The 20,604-nt window shown below is 40.9% G+C and overlaps 1 protein-coding gene across 1 annotated transcript; it reads right to left on the reverse strand.

Moving 5' to 3' along the window:
• Nucleotides 1-5,700: 5,700 nt before the first annotated feature.
• Nucleotides 5,701-19,233, reverse strand: mpzl3 (myelin protein zero-like 3). Its single transcript, XM_080053647.1, has 6 exons — nucleotides 19,046-19,233; nucleotides 15,745-15,911; nucleotides 9,405-9,618; nucleotides 8,197-8,353; nucleotides 6,971-7,043; nucleotides 5,701-6,730 (listed from the first exon to the last, which is right to left on the reverse strand). Exons 1-6 carry the CDS (start codon nucleotides 19,143-19,145, stop codon nucleotides 6,650-6,652), a joined length of 792 nt encoding a protein of 263 aa, XP_079909773.1. The 5' UTR covers nucleotides 19,146-19,233; the 3' UTR covers nucleotides 5,701-6,649.
• Nucleotides 19,234-20,604: the final 1,371 nt, after the last annotated feature.

Genomic DNA, 20,604 nt, shown 5'->3' on the forward strand with positions numbered 1-20,604 from the left:
GTGTTTGTCTGTGTGTGTGTGTGTGTGTGTGTGTGTGAAAGAGGGTTGCTCTTTGAAAACAATCCATCTAATTGTTGTGGCAGGTCGGCCAGCAGTTGCCTGCAAAGTGACCAAGCCTTAACATGCTGCTCCTTCTCTATAACATCTTAGTATGCTAATCTATGTCCACTCATTTGCTTGTTCCGTTGGGCAGTGGAATGTGCTGCCGTAGCGATCACGTGGATCAATGCTGTCACACTGTCCCTGATAGTATCGAGAAGCTGTCAAGACGTATGTTCTGGCGCCACTTTGCTGTTGGTAATTAAATTTAGATTCCCAAATATGGGACGCCCAGTTTGCAATGTTGTATCACTTTACCATTTGGATTCAACCCACAAGACTGCAGTCACATCACCAGCTTTCTAGGTATGGTGCAGCCATTTGTTCTTCATTTGTTTAAAGCTCAACTAAGTGCTTATCCATAAATGAGACAACCCTATTCCTAGATGTCGATCATGCCCAGTGTCACCTTTGAGTACATTCTGTTATGTGTTGCATTGTACATCAACAATGCAGTCTGTCCTATCAGACTGACTGTGACGAAGCTCCTCATTTTGCACCATAAAAGGTCACTGTCCAATTTCGGCAGTGTTACATCATGTAGCTCTGAAAGGTTCCCATGCAATCTACCGACGACAAATTATCCTGAGATAATGAGGTAAAAGATTAAATCGAAGAGAAATGTGTACTAAAATGTAACAGAATACTGAGATTATATTAGAGTTGGAAGCACCTGTTTTTGAATGCTAAAAAGACATAGCTCTGTCTGGTGTGTAATGGCTGACCCGTGTCATTGAAGAGATTTTCATGTTACACGGAGGGGGAAAAAAACATTACGTTAACAGTTACAGCCAGTGACCATTGTTGCACTAACCATTGTTATTACCTGCAAATTGCCCTGCATTCATGGGTTTTCCTTGTGTCACAGTGTGAATATGGATAATTATGCCTAAACACCTATACCAGTGTTTGTGTGTGTTTGGGGGGGGGGGGGGGGGGTTCCAAAATGTCACGCAAAAAAGAAAATGAAGCACGACTTACAATCAATGAGCATGAGTTTGATTAAATGTCTAAAGGAAAGCATCACAGGGAAGCCATTGCTAAGAGAGGAATGCCTGCTGGGTTAAATACGCTTGAGTGAAGGAACAGATAAAAGCGAACGAGAGGATTTAACAGTATAAATCCACCTTGTCAACAGTGGCCTTAGTAGGCCTATGCATTGCTGTAAATGTGTCGCACAATACGTCAACAAAAAACATATCCGCTTAGACAGCAGAAAAGTTGGTTCTTGTTTTTTATGCTGCTGCTGCCAAACGTTTTAAAAAGGTCAACTCTCAAAATGCTCGCTGCCTTTTTTCTCTTTTTTCTCTGTTCACAACCAGCCAGGATTTGTTAAGCACAGTATTTCCTTGTTGACCTTATCCCAGGATGACAGGGTATTAAATCATACTCATACATACCTACAATTTCCATCCAACCACGGACACTGTAAATATAAGTTATTTAATGGGTAATTGTTTCTTAAAAATGTTGTACATAATGCTAAAGGTTTTATTTAATATTCAATACATACAGCATCTCATTGGACCATTGGCCCCTTCAATGTCGGTGCCTTTTCCCCTCAAAACCCTAAAATAATCTGGATTGCATATCCAGTTCTCAGGATAAATACCCACTTGTTCATTAGGTGTTGTGTACTACACTGTTTAATGCATATATGAACTATACTACATTGTTCACTTGTTGCACATGTATATCACACAATGTCTGACGGTGCCTTAGCATTAATTGCTCAAATAAAAATGGTTCAATTAGTCCACGTACCTATACAAAGCTTTAGAAATGTAGTTGAGCCTTCACAACGTTTAACATCATATCAGTCAGTATAGCACTACTTACACTCAGTACGGTCTGAGACAGCAGAGGGCAATGACCCAGAGGATGAAAACAATATTGGTGGACCAGGTGTCCGCTCCTGAACTTGGACTTCCACAGCTGCACACACAGTATCACACTGTCCACTGTGACCCAGTTTTCAGGAGGAATTGGAATTATTCCCAAAGTAATAATAGTCTGGTTTTTACCCCAACCCTATTTTTTTCCCAATATTTTTTTAGAAGAGTGAACTCAGCCCATAAATTGTGTTGTGGCACAAATTGACGAAACAGAAAGAGATGATCAATCATCTTGCAAGGCTGCACTAGAAGTAGGGGTGTGTCCACAGCTCTATTAACAACACATTCCCTTCATCATGCCCTTGTGCTCTTTTGGTACATGCTTTAACTGGTTGGTTCCTTTTTGGTTTCTAGTGTCTGGTTCACCACTTTGTATAATGTTGTACTTTGAAAGCAATAGTTCAAAAATGATTATGTTTCGCTTGTTGCCTAACTCTAGGGCCCAAGACAAGGTGACAGAAAACATTCCTTTAACTGAGCGTGCATATTTGAAGGAGACATAGGCAAAGGTTGTTTATCGTTAATTAGCTTAGCTCAAACACTGGTAGTCAAGGGGATCATTAGCCTGCCACCCCTATCAGTCAGAAGAACTTTACAACCTTACTCACAATTCCTGTTGGCATGTAAAGACACCGTTTATTTTCCAAGTTCTGTTGCACTCTATATTTGCATGTAATACATAGTGGAAGGAAAGTGTGCAGTATGCATTTATCTACTCGTAAAGACAGATGTTGTGTATCATTGGTCTACTGCTAAGCACTTCCGCAGTGGTTTGTGAATAGAAATGGTTAATAAACAAGACAGTGATGTTGTAACTGACTGTCGTTGGAGGCAGGCTAATGCTCCCCTTGACAACCAGTGTTTGAGCTACGCTAATTAGCGATGAGCGACCATTGCCCACGTCTCCTTCAAAAATGCAAGCACAGTTAAAAAGGAATGGTTTATTTCATCTAGCCTTGAACCCGTGAGTGAAGCAACAAGCTAAAAATAAAAAAATTGTATATGCTTTTAAGGTTGTGTTCCCTAACCAATTTGACTTGTGACCGCTTAAAGCCAAATTTACTGGTTAGCCCTGATCACATCTAAACATCTAAGTTCAGAACAGTTCAACGGTAGAGTGGTTTTTATTTTTTAAGATTTTAGAGCCTTGACAAGGTTTTCTGACATAATACAAATATTTCTTAACACCTTGAGGCAGTGGCACAAAAAGTAGGTATGCACTAGAGGGGCGCCAAAGCGATCGGGGGAAAATTATTTGGAGTCGGCATTTTTCTGTATTTAACAGCGTTTGTGTAAATAATATGATCAATATCAGAGGTACGTCAGTGATAAGGCGCCCCCCGCTCCTTCGCCTCCTCCTCCCCATAGCGCTCCAGTGCGCGCCCCCTCGAGCACGCACCGGAGCGCGAGAGCTTTCATTTGTATCGTGTTGTCAGCTGATGACAGGGACCTAAAGTTGGAGAGGCAGAAAAGAAAGCTCTCGGGGGCACAAAGCAGAAAACGGGAAGATTGATAAGGAGAAAGATTGCGTGTTTTATATGGCCGATTGTATTGATTAATGCACACTGATTATCGGCCGCGACTCGCGGATTGTCACTGCAGATCTACGTGTGTGTCACCTCAAGTTTTTGACTATATCTGTTTTCACAGTTTTTGAATGGTAGTGTAGTGATTAGCCTATAGCAGGTCAGCGCCAAAACAACACACTCACTATTATCATATTTTGCACCATTCCAGCGCACGACTGAGTTGTGTGAGTGAGAGAGAGAGCGAGAGGTCTCCTTACAGAGGCAATGTGCCAGACTCACAATTTCAGTTGAATAAAATGTATAAATAACTAAACATGAAAAGACTGAGGTTAAGTTTGTCACCAAATTCCCTTACAATAAACTATTATACTCTCTCTCTCTCCTGTAATAATGTATGTGTAACTTACACACTATTCAAACCGATCCTGAATTGTAATGCTTTGGGGGATTCTGAATTATGATGCTTTGTGGTCCCCCCCCCCCCCTTCCTTAGCCTTGTACACAGGGCCGCCCATAAGGGGTAGAAAGTGGGAAAGCTTTCGGGCCCAGCCACCAAGGGGGGCCCAGAGATGACCCAACTTGCAGATGACCCAACTTAGCCAACCTTTATTAGGAACGTTATATTCACAAGAGAACTTTCTATAATAAAATAAAACATTTTATTCATTGTTACTTGGGTAAAATATATCACATTTTATATTGAAAAACTAAAAATATCATGGGTCGTTTTTTCCCCCTCAAAACCGTTGCATGCAGAAAGTCAACCAAACAAGCGTTAGCTATGTATTGATGATGCGCAAGCTAACCTAGCAAGCTCAGTGATGCCAGGACCTGGACATAAATCAGGGTACCAGAAAAGAAAGGAAAAAAAGAGGTAACTTTCAAGGGCTTTAGACTCCCAGAACATTTCTTAATATCAGTATTTCTGCCAGCAGAAGTGGATTTTCAATTCAGAGATACTGTGATATTTCATCAAGTTTTGAGGTGTCTTTGTGAGGGTGTTCTGCAAATTATTCTGTATATTTTATCGATTATTTTCTAAGAAATTTTGAAAATTACATATTTAGCCTTTAAACGAAGGTGGCAGATGGTTGTTATACTGATGAGGAAAGCTTCTGGTCGCAGTGCTATCATGGTAGTCTGTAATTGGGGGGGGGGGGGGCGTCTGCTAAGTGCCTGCATACCCCCCAGAAAGTGGGTAGTTGCGCCCCTGCCTTGAGGAATCCTGAGGAGCGGAGCTGCTCTTAGGTTAAGCTATCAGTGGTAGGTCTGGATTCCTCTGGATTCTGCAGTTTAGAATTGGGTTTTTTCACAGATACTATTTGTACGGCAATCCCTTCCCAGTAACAATATCTGACAGCTGAAATAAATGTGGATAAGTAAGGCAAATCTAGAGCACTTTGACTTATAAAGGAGGATTGGATTCTCATCTCTGCTAAACCCAAATAGAATTAAGGTTGATGAAACAATGTTTGATCAAATAAATGCTAAACATATCTTTATTGGAATGGTACATCTATGATGATAATACTTATTTAGCCCAGGGACTACATATTTCAACAACCCCCTCCTCCACAACAACATTTGTTGGGAAAAATCCAGTGTGGGAAGCCAGCTGTGTACTTTCTTTTGTCAATCAATTTTTTTTTTCTGCCTGACATGAGTAAGCTGTTGCCATGGTAGTTCAGATGAAGCAGGAATGATAATTGTTTCACCCTAACATTGTGTGAATGATTAAAACCCAGAGGGCATGAATGAGCTGAACGTGAAAAAGAAAAAGAAGTAATGACAGAATGAGGACTCCTCGTTTACTATGTGGGTCTTTTCATGACTGTTGAGTCCCCACAACTGCGTTGATGAAATACGTGCGGCCGCAATTTGCTAGTGAAACTCTGAGACGCCAGCCTGGCCTTAAGAGATGTCAAAGGAATATTCAATAACATTGAAAAATAGTGCAACATGCCAGAAAAAAAGAGAGTGCAGAGGAGTCATTGTTGGCTGTAACTGACTAAGTGTTTTGTTTAAATGAGAGAATTATTGTTATGAAAGGTGGAGTCAGAGATTCTTGACAATGTTTCTCCAGAATCGCTGTCTCCACTTTTAACTCCCTACAAGCATCTTTTCCCAGTCACGTTGTTCAAGTCACGTTCATCCGTGCGCAAACCAGTCAGAACGCCTCGCTCTTAAACAATTTATTAAGTCAAAAAGTAATTAAGAAAAGCAAAGCTGTGCATCCAAAAACCAAGACTCAATTCTGTTACATCACATGAAATAACCACATCCGTGAAAGACCACATTCTAACTCAAGACTTCCACATGCACTGAGTAATGCGGGTGACACGCACACATTTACTGCTGATGTTGAAAACATGACATGGTACAGTGACGTTAAGACACTGAAGATATAGAAAATATAATGTATGTACAATATAGTGAATAAATAGTACTAAATGATCACACATAACATTAAAAAAAACAATGATCTTCGGTCAAAATATTAAGGACATAAACAGAAATGTTCAACTACAGCTTGACAAAGACATCAATACATTTCATACGGCAGCTCTGACACAGGCAATAAATTAGACAAGACATATCCATCTCCTTCACAATAAGAAAGTGACGCATATAAATCATCAGTTATAAAAATGTACATAGTGCTTGTCTTCGTGTTTTTGTGTGTACAGGGTCAGTCGGTGGCTGACGTCATGATACCAGCTGCTATCCAGTACAGACAGAATAATCATATCTCATCAAGAACACAAGCTCTACGATTTAGGACTGAGCACCTCTGCTTGTTTTACACTTTGATTGTAGAAAAACAGTGGACTTTTTGGGAACTTTAAGGGGAAAAAGGGAAATCAAAACATTGACATATTTAATAGTGTAAATATAACTTTTGAGATGCATGATTCAGAGAGTCTACGGACAAACATACATGTAATGTTCCAAAGGGGTCACCACAAAAAAAAGTAAACCTCACCAAAGTGACGGGGGTATGGGGTTAACTGCGGCAAAGACAACGTGAATCCAGCAGTCATTTCCATTCAATACCTCCCATATGTGAAGGCACATGTACTGGAGGTGTAAATGTTGCAGTTACATCTACCAACCAGCAGGGTTCTCTTAGCACTGAGACTCAGCGTAGCCTTCATCAGTAGGAGGCCTCTTTTTCATTTCAAAATAAGCAGCCTCATCCTCCGAGTCCTGGAGACAGAGCAGTAGAAATGAGACAGTCAGATTGAGCTATATACACACACACAGACACAAAAACCCAGACACTAAACAACAACATTGAAACAATCAATATTTGATAAACCTTCTAGTCCTTCTGCCAGACATAGTGGGCATGTAAAATTAAACGTGAAACGGTCGGCCAGACATTTCCCATTGACTTATTCATGGGTCTGAATACAGTGTGATATAATGAAACGTGCTGTACTGTACCGTCAGATATAGGTCACAGCATGTGCCCCCCTTTACTTTGGCGGGCGCTGGTGGAGGGACACCATACTCCTCTCTGATAAAAGAAGAATGGACAGCAAAAGATGGTTAGTGATGACAATAATCACACTCACAATTACCATACAAAAGCCTGTCTTGAATACTTTGACAATGTCTTAACATGCTGTAGACGCAGGCTCATCAAGATAAGGGTCATCATGTTTCTGTTTTACAGATTCACACAAGAAATACATTCATTTAGTGCATAATATTTTACGTTATTTGAAGTCATTTTCTCACCCAGAATTATTCACTTTCTACACACGAAACAGTTCAGCATTTTGGGAAATAAGCTAATTCATCCTTTTAGAAGACAGTTTGATGAGAAGATCAATGTATGTATGTCTGTATAGAGCTGAAGCTAGCTCAGGGTTGGAATACAGTGTATGTACATATAGTCTATACCTAAACATATGTAAAAATGAATGGCATAGTATGTGTTAGACTACTTCTTCCCCAGTCTTCATGCTATGCTTAGCTAACTGGCTGCTGGCTTTGGTTCATATTTACAGTATACATGGGTGAGTGGTAACAACAATCTCATGTTACTCTCATCGAGGAAGCGAATGAGCACATTTGCCAAAATGTAGCAATACATTTTAAAATGTGCCGTTTCCTGCAAAAGATGAAACTAACACTGGGTCATCACATTATGGTTTCCATTGTTATTCTTAATAACGAAAGAAAGAAAATAGAAGCGATAACTAATGATGTATTAAAGCATGAGCCAAACAAATATTGATCAATAGAGGTTAACGTAATTGTACTGGTTAACTTGCTGTTTCCTGTCCATGAAATCAGGACAATCTGTTGAGCATGTATTACAGAGAAGCTCTGTTCAATAGATTCAGTCAAGAGAGCAAACATTAGCTCCTGTGTGACGTCAGAGTACAGGGAGTAACACAGCTTCACCATGAGCCAGCCTGCAGATCATTGCAGACTTTAGTGTTGGGCTCGACTCTTGATTCATAGCACCGTTCTACAACAAGCACACACCAACTGAAATCAAACCTTTAACTCAAACTTAAATTCTTCTTTAACCTTCTTCATCAAATTAGTAGAACCCTGAGGCCCATTTATAACCATCACAGCCTGCAATGGCTGCCATTACCCCCCCCCCCCTCCCCCGGGAGAGCCGCAGCAGTGATTGGTTGGATAAATCTCCTCACCCCTCTGTGACCTCTATGGGTGACCTGTAGGCCTTGGATTGGTCCAGCCGCTTCTTCGGACAGAGCATGCGGCCAATCAGAATGAGGGTGATGAGAGCAGAGGGGAGGAGGACGAAGAAGAGCAGGACCGCCACATCAGAGAAGCGGATGCTGGCCGCTGGACAGGAGGAGCAGGTGAGCTCATTAGACACAGATTTACACACTGACCATGAATACAAATGATGTCATCACAAACCCCCTTACACTGTACATACACCATATAAAGCACATATGCATCACTATTCACTTGGAGGCATTAACTAGTTAACATACTTACAAATTCAATGGCAGTTCAAATATGAAAACCACTAACAAAGGAAACAATATCTTACTAATAGGTCTCCTGAAACTAATAGTTTAAAGTGAGGTAGTTGATACTATTCTTATGTCTCCATTGCTAGAGCAGCAGAAATGTAGCTTAGCTTAGCATGACTACTGGAAACAAAAAGGGAAACTTAGAATGTCTCTGCCCAAAAGATATCTAAAAGCACCTCTAAAGCGCATCAATCAAAACACTATATTACGTTTGTTAATCTGTCATTTCTGTGGGCTTATGTGATGGGCAGTGACATAAACCACTGACACTCACTAAGCACTGTACTTCTAAAACATCATTTAATGTTAATTTAATAGTTGAGGAAATGTTAGTATGAGGACGAAAAATGTAGGTCAAAAAACATTTAGGTCAGTATGTAAAAGCTTCTTTGGCTGAACCTAGCAAACTTATATCTGATGAGTAAGGGTTTCTACTACATCCCTGCCCCTAAACCATCTACAGTCTGCAGGGTAATACCACAGCCAACATCATGAAAGCTTTGGATTAGGCTGCAAAATAAAACTATGTGGCTGGCAGTGGTAATTCGAACTGTTTTTTTGTAATCTCAGCCGGGTCTCAGCATGTACACATGTACCCAGTGGTTTTGAGAAGGGTCAAATCCATACACCTTATGGTAACTCACTGAGAGAGGATTAATATGAATTTATATTAAGAAATGCGTCTAAATGGGGTATATGCGTACACGTAAATTCCACTGTGCGCACCATTCAAGAAGTGAAGACGACATCATATGCACACACCTAAACATGTCTGAATAGTATATACTATCTATGGTCTGAATAGAATAAAGAATCCCCACATTGTGTTGATAAACGGCCGGGCACCATCTTACATTTTGGCGTGACAGTGAGCACAGTGTGTGATGTGGGGGAGCCGTGTACATCTGGAGGGTTCCTCACAGAGCAGGTGTACGTCCCGTTGTCGTTGAGGGTTGAGTTGATCAGAGAGATGGAGCCGTCTCCCCGTGCCGGGATGCCCTGCCAGCGGATACGCCCATTGAACTGACCGTCAAGAGCAGGGAACGCCCGCGATGAGAAGTGGAAGAACTAGAAGGAGAAGGGAGAAAGGACGTTAAATATAGTCCCATCTGAACAAAAACAAGAGATGGGTGTGGATGAATAGTGCCTTGAGCAAGGGTGTCAAAATAATATAATGGTGTTGGACGGCAGGGGAAAAAACACAAAATCTAGGTAGTAGGGCCTTGATCTCATAAACATTTGCGTGTTTAAACTTATGTAAACTTGATTTCACCTGCAAAAAAAATCCTGAAAGCTGATCTACTAACTGTGCGCACTGAGGAGCGCATATATAACATAACAATTGTCCATTTAGTACAATAAGCAATATTGGGTGTTTCTTCCCGTGTGAACAAAATATTGGGAGGAGTAGATATGAAAAGGTTAATTAAGCACATGCATTATGATTTACAAAGCCTGAAAATAATTGTGTCTATATTGAATAGGTTTGAAAGGCAGGTGCTAATCAGCACAGCGTTGTGCACACATGGCTGCAGTTATTGTGGTGAGAGGGAGAGACAGACAGATGGAGAGAACAGTCTTTTTGCTGCTCATGTTCACATGTTTGGATTGACAGGAACACAGATAATACACACATATTGCCTATCCAGCGATGCCATTTTGATTTAAAGGCTGATTTGGAGCCATTTAGAAGAAGGAGTTAAGCAATACCTGCCATGCCAAAACATATTGAAACTGTGTATATTTCTGCTGGTGTCTTCCACAGTAGTTTTGTAAGGTGTAACTTATAATGTCCCAAGTCCTGCTATGCAATGGCATGCATGATGGGCAGGTATATGTTTGACACCCAACCAGGAAGCAATGAATGGGATTTAATTTCTCTTTGCGCTTGCAGCCACCCACTCAGTTATGCACAATCATAACTAATCAGAAAACCCTCATTTAAATATTTTGCCTCTACACTGTTTGCACCCGTTGTCATTTGCACGATGACTTACTTGATCACCTGCTAAACAGCCACCGACCAAACGTGCAATCTGTTAGAATGCTAACACAATTTAGCAGTCTTTATCTGGGATGTAAATCAAGCCCTTAGTGACTGACACAACTGGATGTTGGATTCAGTGAAGGAATTTAGTGATGTATCATTACATTCTTATCCACAGTTTCCTCTCCAACAGATATCGTCTCACCAGGAGAGCAACACCTAAACAAACTGTAGCTCAGTTCTCTTTCAAAAGAACCTGTTATAATAATAATAATAATCACTCCTGAATCCAACTCCTCAATATTTATGCCTGAGGGAAAAGTGTTCTGGAGCAACAGGCGGTGGGACAGATGGTGGTAAATGTTTTTCCTTTGGCAATGTCTTCAACAGCGGAGCGAGGAAGGCTGCCTGTTCAACCTAAGAAATATGAATACATGTCTCTGAGCACAAGGCAGAGACAATACGTCTGTGTGTGCGTGAGACTTTCAGAGAGAGAATATTTGAATCCTCACAGGTGTTTTTCGAGAATTTTTACCTTTCTATTTTTCATATCTCGTCACTACTCCCACGTCAAGCCGACACACACACGACTCCAAAACAACATCCAGAGTAGCAGTGTTTAGTGTGTGGGTGAAGAAGAGGGGATGACAACGTGGAAATCAAACACTATTTGTTTGTCAAGAGGTAATCTTAAAATGTGTTGTTGTATGATTTACATTTTATGACTCACTGGTTTAGTCACCAGTTAACTAAGACTGGGACGGAAAATAGTGAAAATAGTTACATATAAATATGAAAATGTCGGAGAAGACTTACTGGTTGATTCTGAACATAATGTACTATCATATTGTCTATTACTGGTCTTAGATACTGTTGCTGTGTCTCGTTTTTTGTTTTTATTATTAATTCAAATATTATTTTAATTACAGCTGAAGGAAACTATTCAAATGCAAGCAAAAACACACTTAAATTTGAAATGATCCAAAAGCAGAATTATTATTATTTGTATACTGGTATGAATGCATGTATCTGGGCTCCACATTGCAACACATACTAGCAGTGAAGTCAGACCTAGCGCACTACTGTGAGAATAAAAAGGCCCCAATTTCAGCGTGGAGATTTCAAACTGAAATTGTAGGTTCAAGTGTTTCAAATTACAGAGATGGGAAGGCTTAAAATATAAGTACACAAGAGCAGAAAAGAAACCTGACCTTAAGATAGAGCAAATACAATTAGTAAATTGTGGTGTAACATGAGTGGCCAGTCATTAGCCTGCTCCTTCCAAACTACATCTTGTACTGAGCTGGTTGAGTCGGATAAGGAACATCAAGACATCACGAGGCTTTTTAGATCATTTTGCAGGATAACATCAGAGCTGTGTGGCCTTCATCTGTACTCTGAAAGCACAGCAGCAGAGGGGAGTTATCGATTTCTTCAACAGAAAAAAACACCACGAATGTGAATCCAGCCAACTCATGCAGCTCCTTTCGTATTGAGACTAAAAGGCTCTATTTAAAATCATACAAGCACAACGGCAAACACTAAGTGGAAGGACCCGGACTCACGCTATTTGGTACATGCATGGTTCATGCAGAAGCACAAAAAGGCCTAGGGGTGAATTAATAAATACATTCTCAGCCAGTCACACCACAAGGTCCCATCGATCTGACACAGCTGTGCCAAACACAGTGAACAGCTAGATGAATAAAGACAATCCTATTGTTGTCTGGATGCTGGAGGGGCACCATGGGAACGCAAAGCACCGCAAATCTGCTCCAAGAACGTTCAAAGTTCAGAAAGAACAGAACTGAAATAAAGTAAGGCAGATGGCACATGGCATGTTTAACAGATAAGCAATTATTATTATAGGAGCTAATAAAGACAAATAGCCCTATCAGTTCCACTCTATTTCAGTCATCATTCTATACTATGTCATATTGTAAATGGTTACATCATATCCTAATGGAATAGTCCCAAAAAATATACTTTTTGGCTTTTTGCCTCACTTCAGCTCATGAAAAGGTGACCGAAACCGTTCCTGTAAATGTGCGTGCATTTCTAATGAAGAAATAGGCAAAGGTCGCTCATCCAGGTTAGCTTAGCGTAAAACACTGGTAGTCAAGGGGAGCATGAGCCTGCCTCTGCTGACAAGCAGATAAACGCTACAAAACAGTCCTGTTTGCTCGTTTATTGATCACGTTGCCCGTGACGGCTCCAATCCCACACTGTGCGGAAGTTAGTTTGAAGTTGGAGAAAAGAAGACTTAGTCAACAGTCTGGCAGTCCCCGGTTTTCTTCCCATACGTATTTGATTGTGTTTCATGTGACACAGCAGTAGCAGCCTAGAGTCATTTGCATGTTATTCAATGAGAGCAAACACAGAGGATGTCTGGGTGTGAAATACAACACAGACGCAAAGAGAATTTCTAGGTCAAAAAAACTGTCAGAGCGCTGCATGCAGTTGTCGTTGCACTGACGTCAAAATAAAAGTATTCAAAAAGGCACCAAGCTGCTCTAGGAAAAAAATAACATAGTTGGCCCTGGACAGCACATAAAAGCAAATGCCATTCAGCGTACCCCAGAGTGAAGAGAGTGCTTTATAACAAACATAAATGAGCTGTAAGGCTGAGCTTCTTTGAGATGTTATCTTCATTTTAAAAAATGTCTTGTGGCTATTTGCACAGCTATAAAATACATTTCCCTGAAATATTCATATTATTAAAACATACTGAAATTCTTTTGACTTTTCATATAAAAATGCTAACTATGTATGTAATATTCTGCATAGTGCATATGAAGAAAAATAAGAAAACTGTTTAAACTGTGTGTACTGGTCGCAGAAACTGAGTGTATGACAATCCTGGACAATCCTGAATTTAGGATCATGCACACATGAGTGTGCGTATGTGAAAAGTTATACGTTTTACTGCCTTAAAGTTTACACTCTAGTTACAATGTCAATATGGATAACTGTGTATGGCCGTCCAATAAACCAAGGCAAACACAGACTCACCTGAATAATCACGGACACTGATACAGTTTTATGGTTGTCAGCTACGTTTAGACAGAGACTGATTTCAGGCCTTGCACTGATAAACAAAGAGTCCCTCCTGCACTGCTTTCATTGAATGGCTGATCATTTGAGGACCTTACAGAGCCCACAGGCCTTCATAAGAGCAGCTTACAGTCACTGACCAGCTAAAAGTCAGTCTGGAACCAAACATTAGACCCAATGACCCTTTAAAACCCAAGAGAAAAACTGCCACACGGCTAAGATTGTTGGATTGTTTTCCACTGGTGCGACGCATTCCATAAATCTATTTGATAGTGTAGACAAAAGCTTTAAAAAAAAACTGTGGCCAGCAGTAAATTTTAGATTTTCACAATAGATTTTATTCTTCTCTTCGTATTCAGCCAAATTCAATTGCCCAATCCTCCCAATTACCGTCAGCCCCGACTGATATTTGATTAAACATTCTCTTCTCCAATCTGCAAAATTAATTCGCATCAGGACTCGGGAGGTAATTATGCAAGCCACTGAAGCACACTGCAGCAATTCAGATTGACAGTAAAGCTTTGGCTGCAAAATGATATTTTTTTCTGACGGAAGCTTTTTCACATGCTTATTCATGGTCTGACCCAGTGTGATATACGGCCGGGGACACACAGGCCAATAAAGCAGCCAAACTTGCTAATGAAATTGGATTTGAAAGTAAATGAAGGCTCGGACATAAAAAAAAAAAAAAAGTTAAAACTTCCAGACATTATTTATCTGCGATGGAAAAAAACAAACTTTTTGGTCTGGGTAGAAGGGAATACTGGCACTGGTGTGTGGCTTTTCCCCTTGTTTAGCAGCCTGACACACCTTTAGACTAATACCTGAGTGGCTTTGTGAGGTAATATACCATGCTTCCGGCTGTTAACACACGTGCAGACACACTCTACACATGTACAAAGTCCTTTTGTTCTCGTCCCACGACACACAATTTGAAACCAGACAACAACTGCGTGTTCACGACGAAAAAACCGACAGCACTCCGTTTGAGCGGAGCCACAAAACATTAGCCTCCACTTAGCTCTGAGTGCTCCTATAGGAAATGAAGGCGTATAGGGTTGCAAATACCACACACTATGGATTCCCATGGTCCAAATGCAATTATACAGAACCGCACTTGATGGGTATCTTCAAGCGCAAATGGACGTGGCTTAAATGATGTGGTGGATCTTTAGTGGGATTGGTCGCGGAAACCGTAGCTAGACTGCGCAGAGTTTAGAGGACTGAGTGCAGTTATGGGTTGAGAGAGGCATCTGAACGCATTTGGAACATGACCACCAAACCATCACATAGGAAGCCAGGGTTAACAGTAGCACTGCAGCTGACCTGATGGGATTTACGGGGGGGGGGGAGGGGGGAGACACAAAAGCTGGGGCTGGAATGTGAGTGGTCAAAAGCTCTGTCAATACTCAACAGAACTCCTGATAAATCAAAAGTATTGATAACAGTAGCGACATGGAGGTTGAGCTGAGTTTGCTTCAGGGTGCAGGTGTACACAAATGCAGAATGCAAATAAGGCAACCATGATATTCAAACAAGGGATGTTTGTTTTGAGTGAGCAATTTGGAAGTCACATACCGGTACAATGAACACAGACTTTGTAAGATCTGAAAAAAGAAATGGAAATAACTTTGTGGCGACTAACTATTGTTTTAAATAACACAAGGATGTAACACCATCATTAGTTTTCCTTTCTGTATTCAACTATTTAAAGAAAGTTGGAGTAAGTAACTATCCCTGTCTACTGTGTGTGCCCAGAAGAAATGATTGTGTCTACACACATCCTAAGCTCTGTAAACAGTATAAAACATTTTTTTTAAAGGATATGTAAATAAAGGGGGCCCACTGTAACTATCAACATGCCATTTAAGGTGTATAAACACCAGATTTCTTCTTTTTTCAGCGCACACACAGTACACACAGTACACACAGTAAGAGATTTTGACAACAAGCATTCGCTGACTCCACCTTTAATACAATGTGTTGCGTTTGCTATTCCTTTATGTAATTTGACCTATTTTTGAGAACATGTATACACTATACAAGTACAAATAAGTTACATGTTGAATGGATGCAGCTCATTTCAAACATTTACCAACACAACAATGTGTAAATCAGCCTCACAATGATTGTGATGAATGTATACTACTCACTGTCTGTGGTGGGCCTCCACTCTGAGGCCTGTAGGACCAGTCCACAGTCATCTTGCTGGTGGGCGTACTGGTGGAGGTGAAAGTGCAGGACAATGTGACGGTGTCCCCTTTAGAGGCATGGAGCTCTGCAGGCGTACTCACTGTGATGCAGGAGACTAGGGCAGGGGCTGGAGGGGGGGGGGGGGGTGGCGGGGCAGAAAGAAGAAGTAGAGTAGGTCAAAAAGGAGGAATGTGAAAGGAGCAGATTTACATGTTTCAGATATCCAGGAAGAAAGAGAAAAGATGGTGGAGGGGAAAGAGAAGAAAGGACATACTGCGAGTGAAATTTGACACACGTAGGCCTACTGTCAGCAAAGTCATACTGATAGCATCTAGTCCCACATTGACATAGCATTAGCAGCGGCATGGAAGTTTCTGTTGATACTGTACTGTTTGCTAATACATGGTTTCACAACAGCCTCTCTTGTTGTTTTAAGACTTGGAGGCAAATCCATGACAATGTGTCGCTTGATGTTGTTTTCATTGTTATCACTGTGTTGGGAATGCCGATAGAGGCCGCCCAGAGCACTGTCTCCAACAAATGATACTTGGAAAATGTGCTGGATTTTAGCCATGAACAAGAGCCGAGTACTGGCAGCTTCTTTTGAGAGAGAGAGAGCCTTAGAATATTTAGTAGCACAGTCATTAAGGCTAAGTTGATTTCCTTAGAGACTTAAGAGAGGTGTAGAGGCCCATCTTAGTTCAGTGAGTTAACGTGCTAACATTTGCTCTAAAGTGGTAAAAATAGAAGGCACAGCAGACGCAGGCTGACTAGAATTGCATTACTTTTGTATGTATTCTTCAAAAACACAAAAGATAGTGTGGACCAATCTCAACCTTGGCTGGATGTTAGCAATAGATAAAAAGTTAGAGGATAATCGAAACCTTCAATACATGTAGAACATTTCACAGCAATCATTTCAATTCATAACAATGGATGGTTGAAATTCAATCATCATGCTATTTTACACAATAGGTAAAAGGCTATGTGTCCCTCTTGGGACCTTAAATATATGTATTATATCATATTATATTATTGTATAAGATATAAATATTAGTTTGGACCAAAGTGGTGGATTTACTTATATGTCCCTTTATAGTACACACTGCTAGTGTTGCTTAAAATAAAAGGCATCATTGTCTATTAACCCATCATGGAAAACTGCCTATAATGGCCTGTCAACAGCAATCTAAGTGCACTGTTGTTTTTTAGGGCATGAATGAAAGTCCTCCATTTCAAAGCAGAAGCCTCAAACTGTCTTTTCCCCCAAGGACGAACAAGCGGAAATCTGCGATTTAGACTTGACACCACTGGTAGCGATCTATGTAAGCCCTGATAAGGTCCAACTTTATCTAGACCTGTCTGTGTGAGATATATCACTGGATCAGCATCGATTCATCTACAAAGACCCCGGGCTGAGCCAGTCCACAACATGAACAAGGCTATCTCTGAATAGAAGTGGAAATCAGGCAGGGGAGCCTTGAAGGCTGAACTGCTCTTGAACTAGAGGATGTGATGTAGTAATTATAATGGGGGGGGGGGGGGGTGGTAGAAGAGTTGGCAGGTCATCACTGTTGTCCATGTTGACACCTTGTATCCACAAGATGTCTGGAGGAAGATACAGCAAGTGAGAACTGAAAGAAGACAATGTTGTGAAATTGTACTAGCTTGGATGATGTGAATGCCAATAGACAGTGGGCACAAAGTAGCATGTGTCAAATCAAACCATAATGATACTAGTTTGCCGTTGTTGCCAGGGCCGCCTTTATGCACGGGCTTACCTGGGCTGAAGCCCCAGGGCCTATGAAGATCAGGGGCCTCTCAAATTTTTTTTTTTTTTAACTGTCTCAATATAGGCCCCTGATCTAACAAGGCCCCGAACATTGTCATTTAAAACAATAAATTATTGACTGGCTCATGATAGGGCCCTAATCTTCGTAGGGGGGGCGGGCGTACGGAGAACAGGGGCCTTTCATGAACCAGAAAAGAAAAGGGAAAAAAAAAAAATCACATTATTTTTGGCCTATGAAGATCAAGGGGCCTATCATTCACCAGTACATTTTTGTTATTTTTGTTTAAATAACATTGTTCGGGGCAACGCAGATCAAGGGCCTATATTGAGTTGAGCCATTAAAAACAAAACGAAGAGTTAAAAGAGAGAAGTAGCTTTACTTTAAAAGGCTCAAATTTTTCTTCCGGGGGGGCATGCCCCCGGACCCCCCTAAAAGGTCCTGGGACCCCACCGCTGTCTCCTCACTAACTTGGAAAAACACTGTAACCAACCATGTGTGTTTGGTTATTAAAAGTCAATAGACCAGGAAGGGGTTTAAGTACATGTTGCCTTAAGTGATTTTGTATTTCATCAATAGAGATATTGTGGTGTAGACAAACATGGCTTTAACGCATCTGTATTGTAAGACCGCCACCCGGGGGGGCCTACGAAACCTCTCAGCCCCAGGGCCTAGTGGCAGGTAAAGGCAGCCCTGGTTGTTGCCTGTGTTATTCTGACCATTTCAGCGACACACTGGCCATTACTGTAGCTTATAGCCTGTCTCTTATTTGTTCCACTTCAAAAACAGGTCAGGTGCTTTCAGAGAGATGCAAACAACAACAACAGCCCACCGTTCAGAGCCATGTTTAGTCATGCACTTGGCAAAAATAATACAGCGCTCTTAACACGCAGCATACCAGTTGTCAGGATACCTCCAAGCCTGAATTTCTACACTGGTCTGCCTATTATGGGTTGTTCTTGTATCACTATCCAGGTTTCTGTAGGTTTCTGAACAATGTGACTGACACATAGGCTATACAACTTAAACTGTGTCTGGGGTGGAGTCCACCACAACTTGATTAAAGTGTCCAATGTATTCTCATGGGACGTTTGTATTTACTGCATGCACTGTGTCCGTCTGAACTTGCTGGGCTGTCTATCTCTCTCTCCTAAAAATAAACCGTGGACATTCGTATTATGGTGTTTGATAAAAAATAAAAAATAAATCCCCCAGTAGGCCTAACTTTATGTGTGACAGTTATTGAAATGTAACGTGGACCATTAAAAGAGACTCGCCTTAACAGAAACAATTATTCAAAATAGCCCACCTTGACTTCGGCGTCGTTATCGAAAAAATAATAGTATGGCTGCTGTGGCGAACAGCAGCAGTCTACTCTACAAACACGAAGCACAGGAGAGTGGGAGAGAGTTTGTTGAAGTAGTGTTGAAACACAGCGACATGGAAAGGCAGCTGTGGCCTGTTTACTCACCGAAAAAGGCAACCAAATACAGCAGCAATACGACATTCAGAGTAGTATTCCGTTGGCACGTTCGACGCATTTTAAGATGTGAAAACGGGCTCACCACCATTACTATAAACAAAGAAAATAAATTGTCCAAGTTACGTCAAACTTCGGCAGAATTCCTTCCATAGTCTACTTATTCATGACTCAGCCTCTCCACTGCGCCAGCACACTGCGGGCGGACTGTCTCCCCACCTGACAAACAGGTGTATCAGGAAGTGGAGCCGACGGAGCACCGGGGACTAAAACAACATTAAAGCACCCAATTATGATAAGTAGGCCTGAACAGTGTGTTTATTCGAGTGAAACTATGCGAGGTTATATATCTCCCATTGTAATTTGTAATATAACTACCCCAATGTACTGTAGAGAGTCTAAAAGACAAGTATAGTCCGAGTGATGTACAATAGGTAGCTTTGAAAAATAACGTTTAGGCTACATCAATGTTAAACCATAGGGCCTATGAGATAAAAGGTAGCCTTATAGGTAGGCCTATGAGGTAAGTTAAGTTAATTCTAGCTTCATGTTGGTTTAAACAATTAACTAATAATAATAATAATAATAATAATAATAATAATAATAATAATAATAATAATAAGTTATTTTCAGAGAAAAAGTGAGAAAGCTTTTTCATGTGGATAAATTAATTTATTATGAAGACAAACTTGGTGAGAAAATTTGGTTTCACCATTAGCCGAAATCATGTTTCAGCTGCAACTGTAAAGCAAGGCCCCCCTCCACAGGTCCCTTCACAAATAAAGGACTGAACTCCGCAACTAAAAATAGTTTGTATTTGTTTGTTTGTTTCTGCAGTTCAACCTCCAGATAATGATGTCGATTCGGATACACGAGACCCTCGTCGACAAGCATGTATAAAACTGGTATGGGCTGTGGAGCCGTAATGAAACCATATTCAAAAATAGGACAATTCTACTTACATTTCTCTGAACATCTCCATCCCCTTATGTGACCCCTGTGTGTGTGTAGGCTTGGGGGCCCAGTCCTTCCCCTTATCTACCCAGCCAGCTTCTGTATAAAAACTACAGATGCTCCAGTGGGACTCCATTGCTATTTCTAGACATTTTTCCTCCACTATCCCTGTCCCCGATCTCATGTCTTCACTGTTGTAATTATCTCTAAAGGGAAAAGGTATTTGTTTTTCTAGCCTTTGGAAGTTGGGTTTCACTCTGGTGTAATTCTTTATCTCCCCGCTTCATGTTTACACAGAGTCCTTTTGAAGTGTAAGTGTGCCTTTATGTGGTTTGGATTGTCAGTAACAAACTGACATCTGGTCTGCCAGCAGCATTTCCTCCATTCTGACAAACAGAGATTCTCTGGTCATGTTGCAGTTGTCAGAGGATTTTCATTGACTTTCTACTCTGGGCCTTGTTCTCTCATTTACATTGTGTAGATATCAGCTGTCGGTTATATGATCTTACTCAGGGTGTGATAGTATTACGACAGCATGGCACCATTGCGGGGAAACATTGAATTGTATCGCATGTTTACCCTTAAAGGTTCACATG

The sequence above is a fragment of the Ammodytes marinus genome (genome assembly GCF_949987685.1).
Source record: "Ammodytes marinus genome assembly, chromosome: 3".
Lineage (NCBI taxonomy): Eukaryota > Metazoa > Chordata > Actinopteri > Uranoscopiformes > Ammodytidae > Ammodytes > Ammodytes marinus.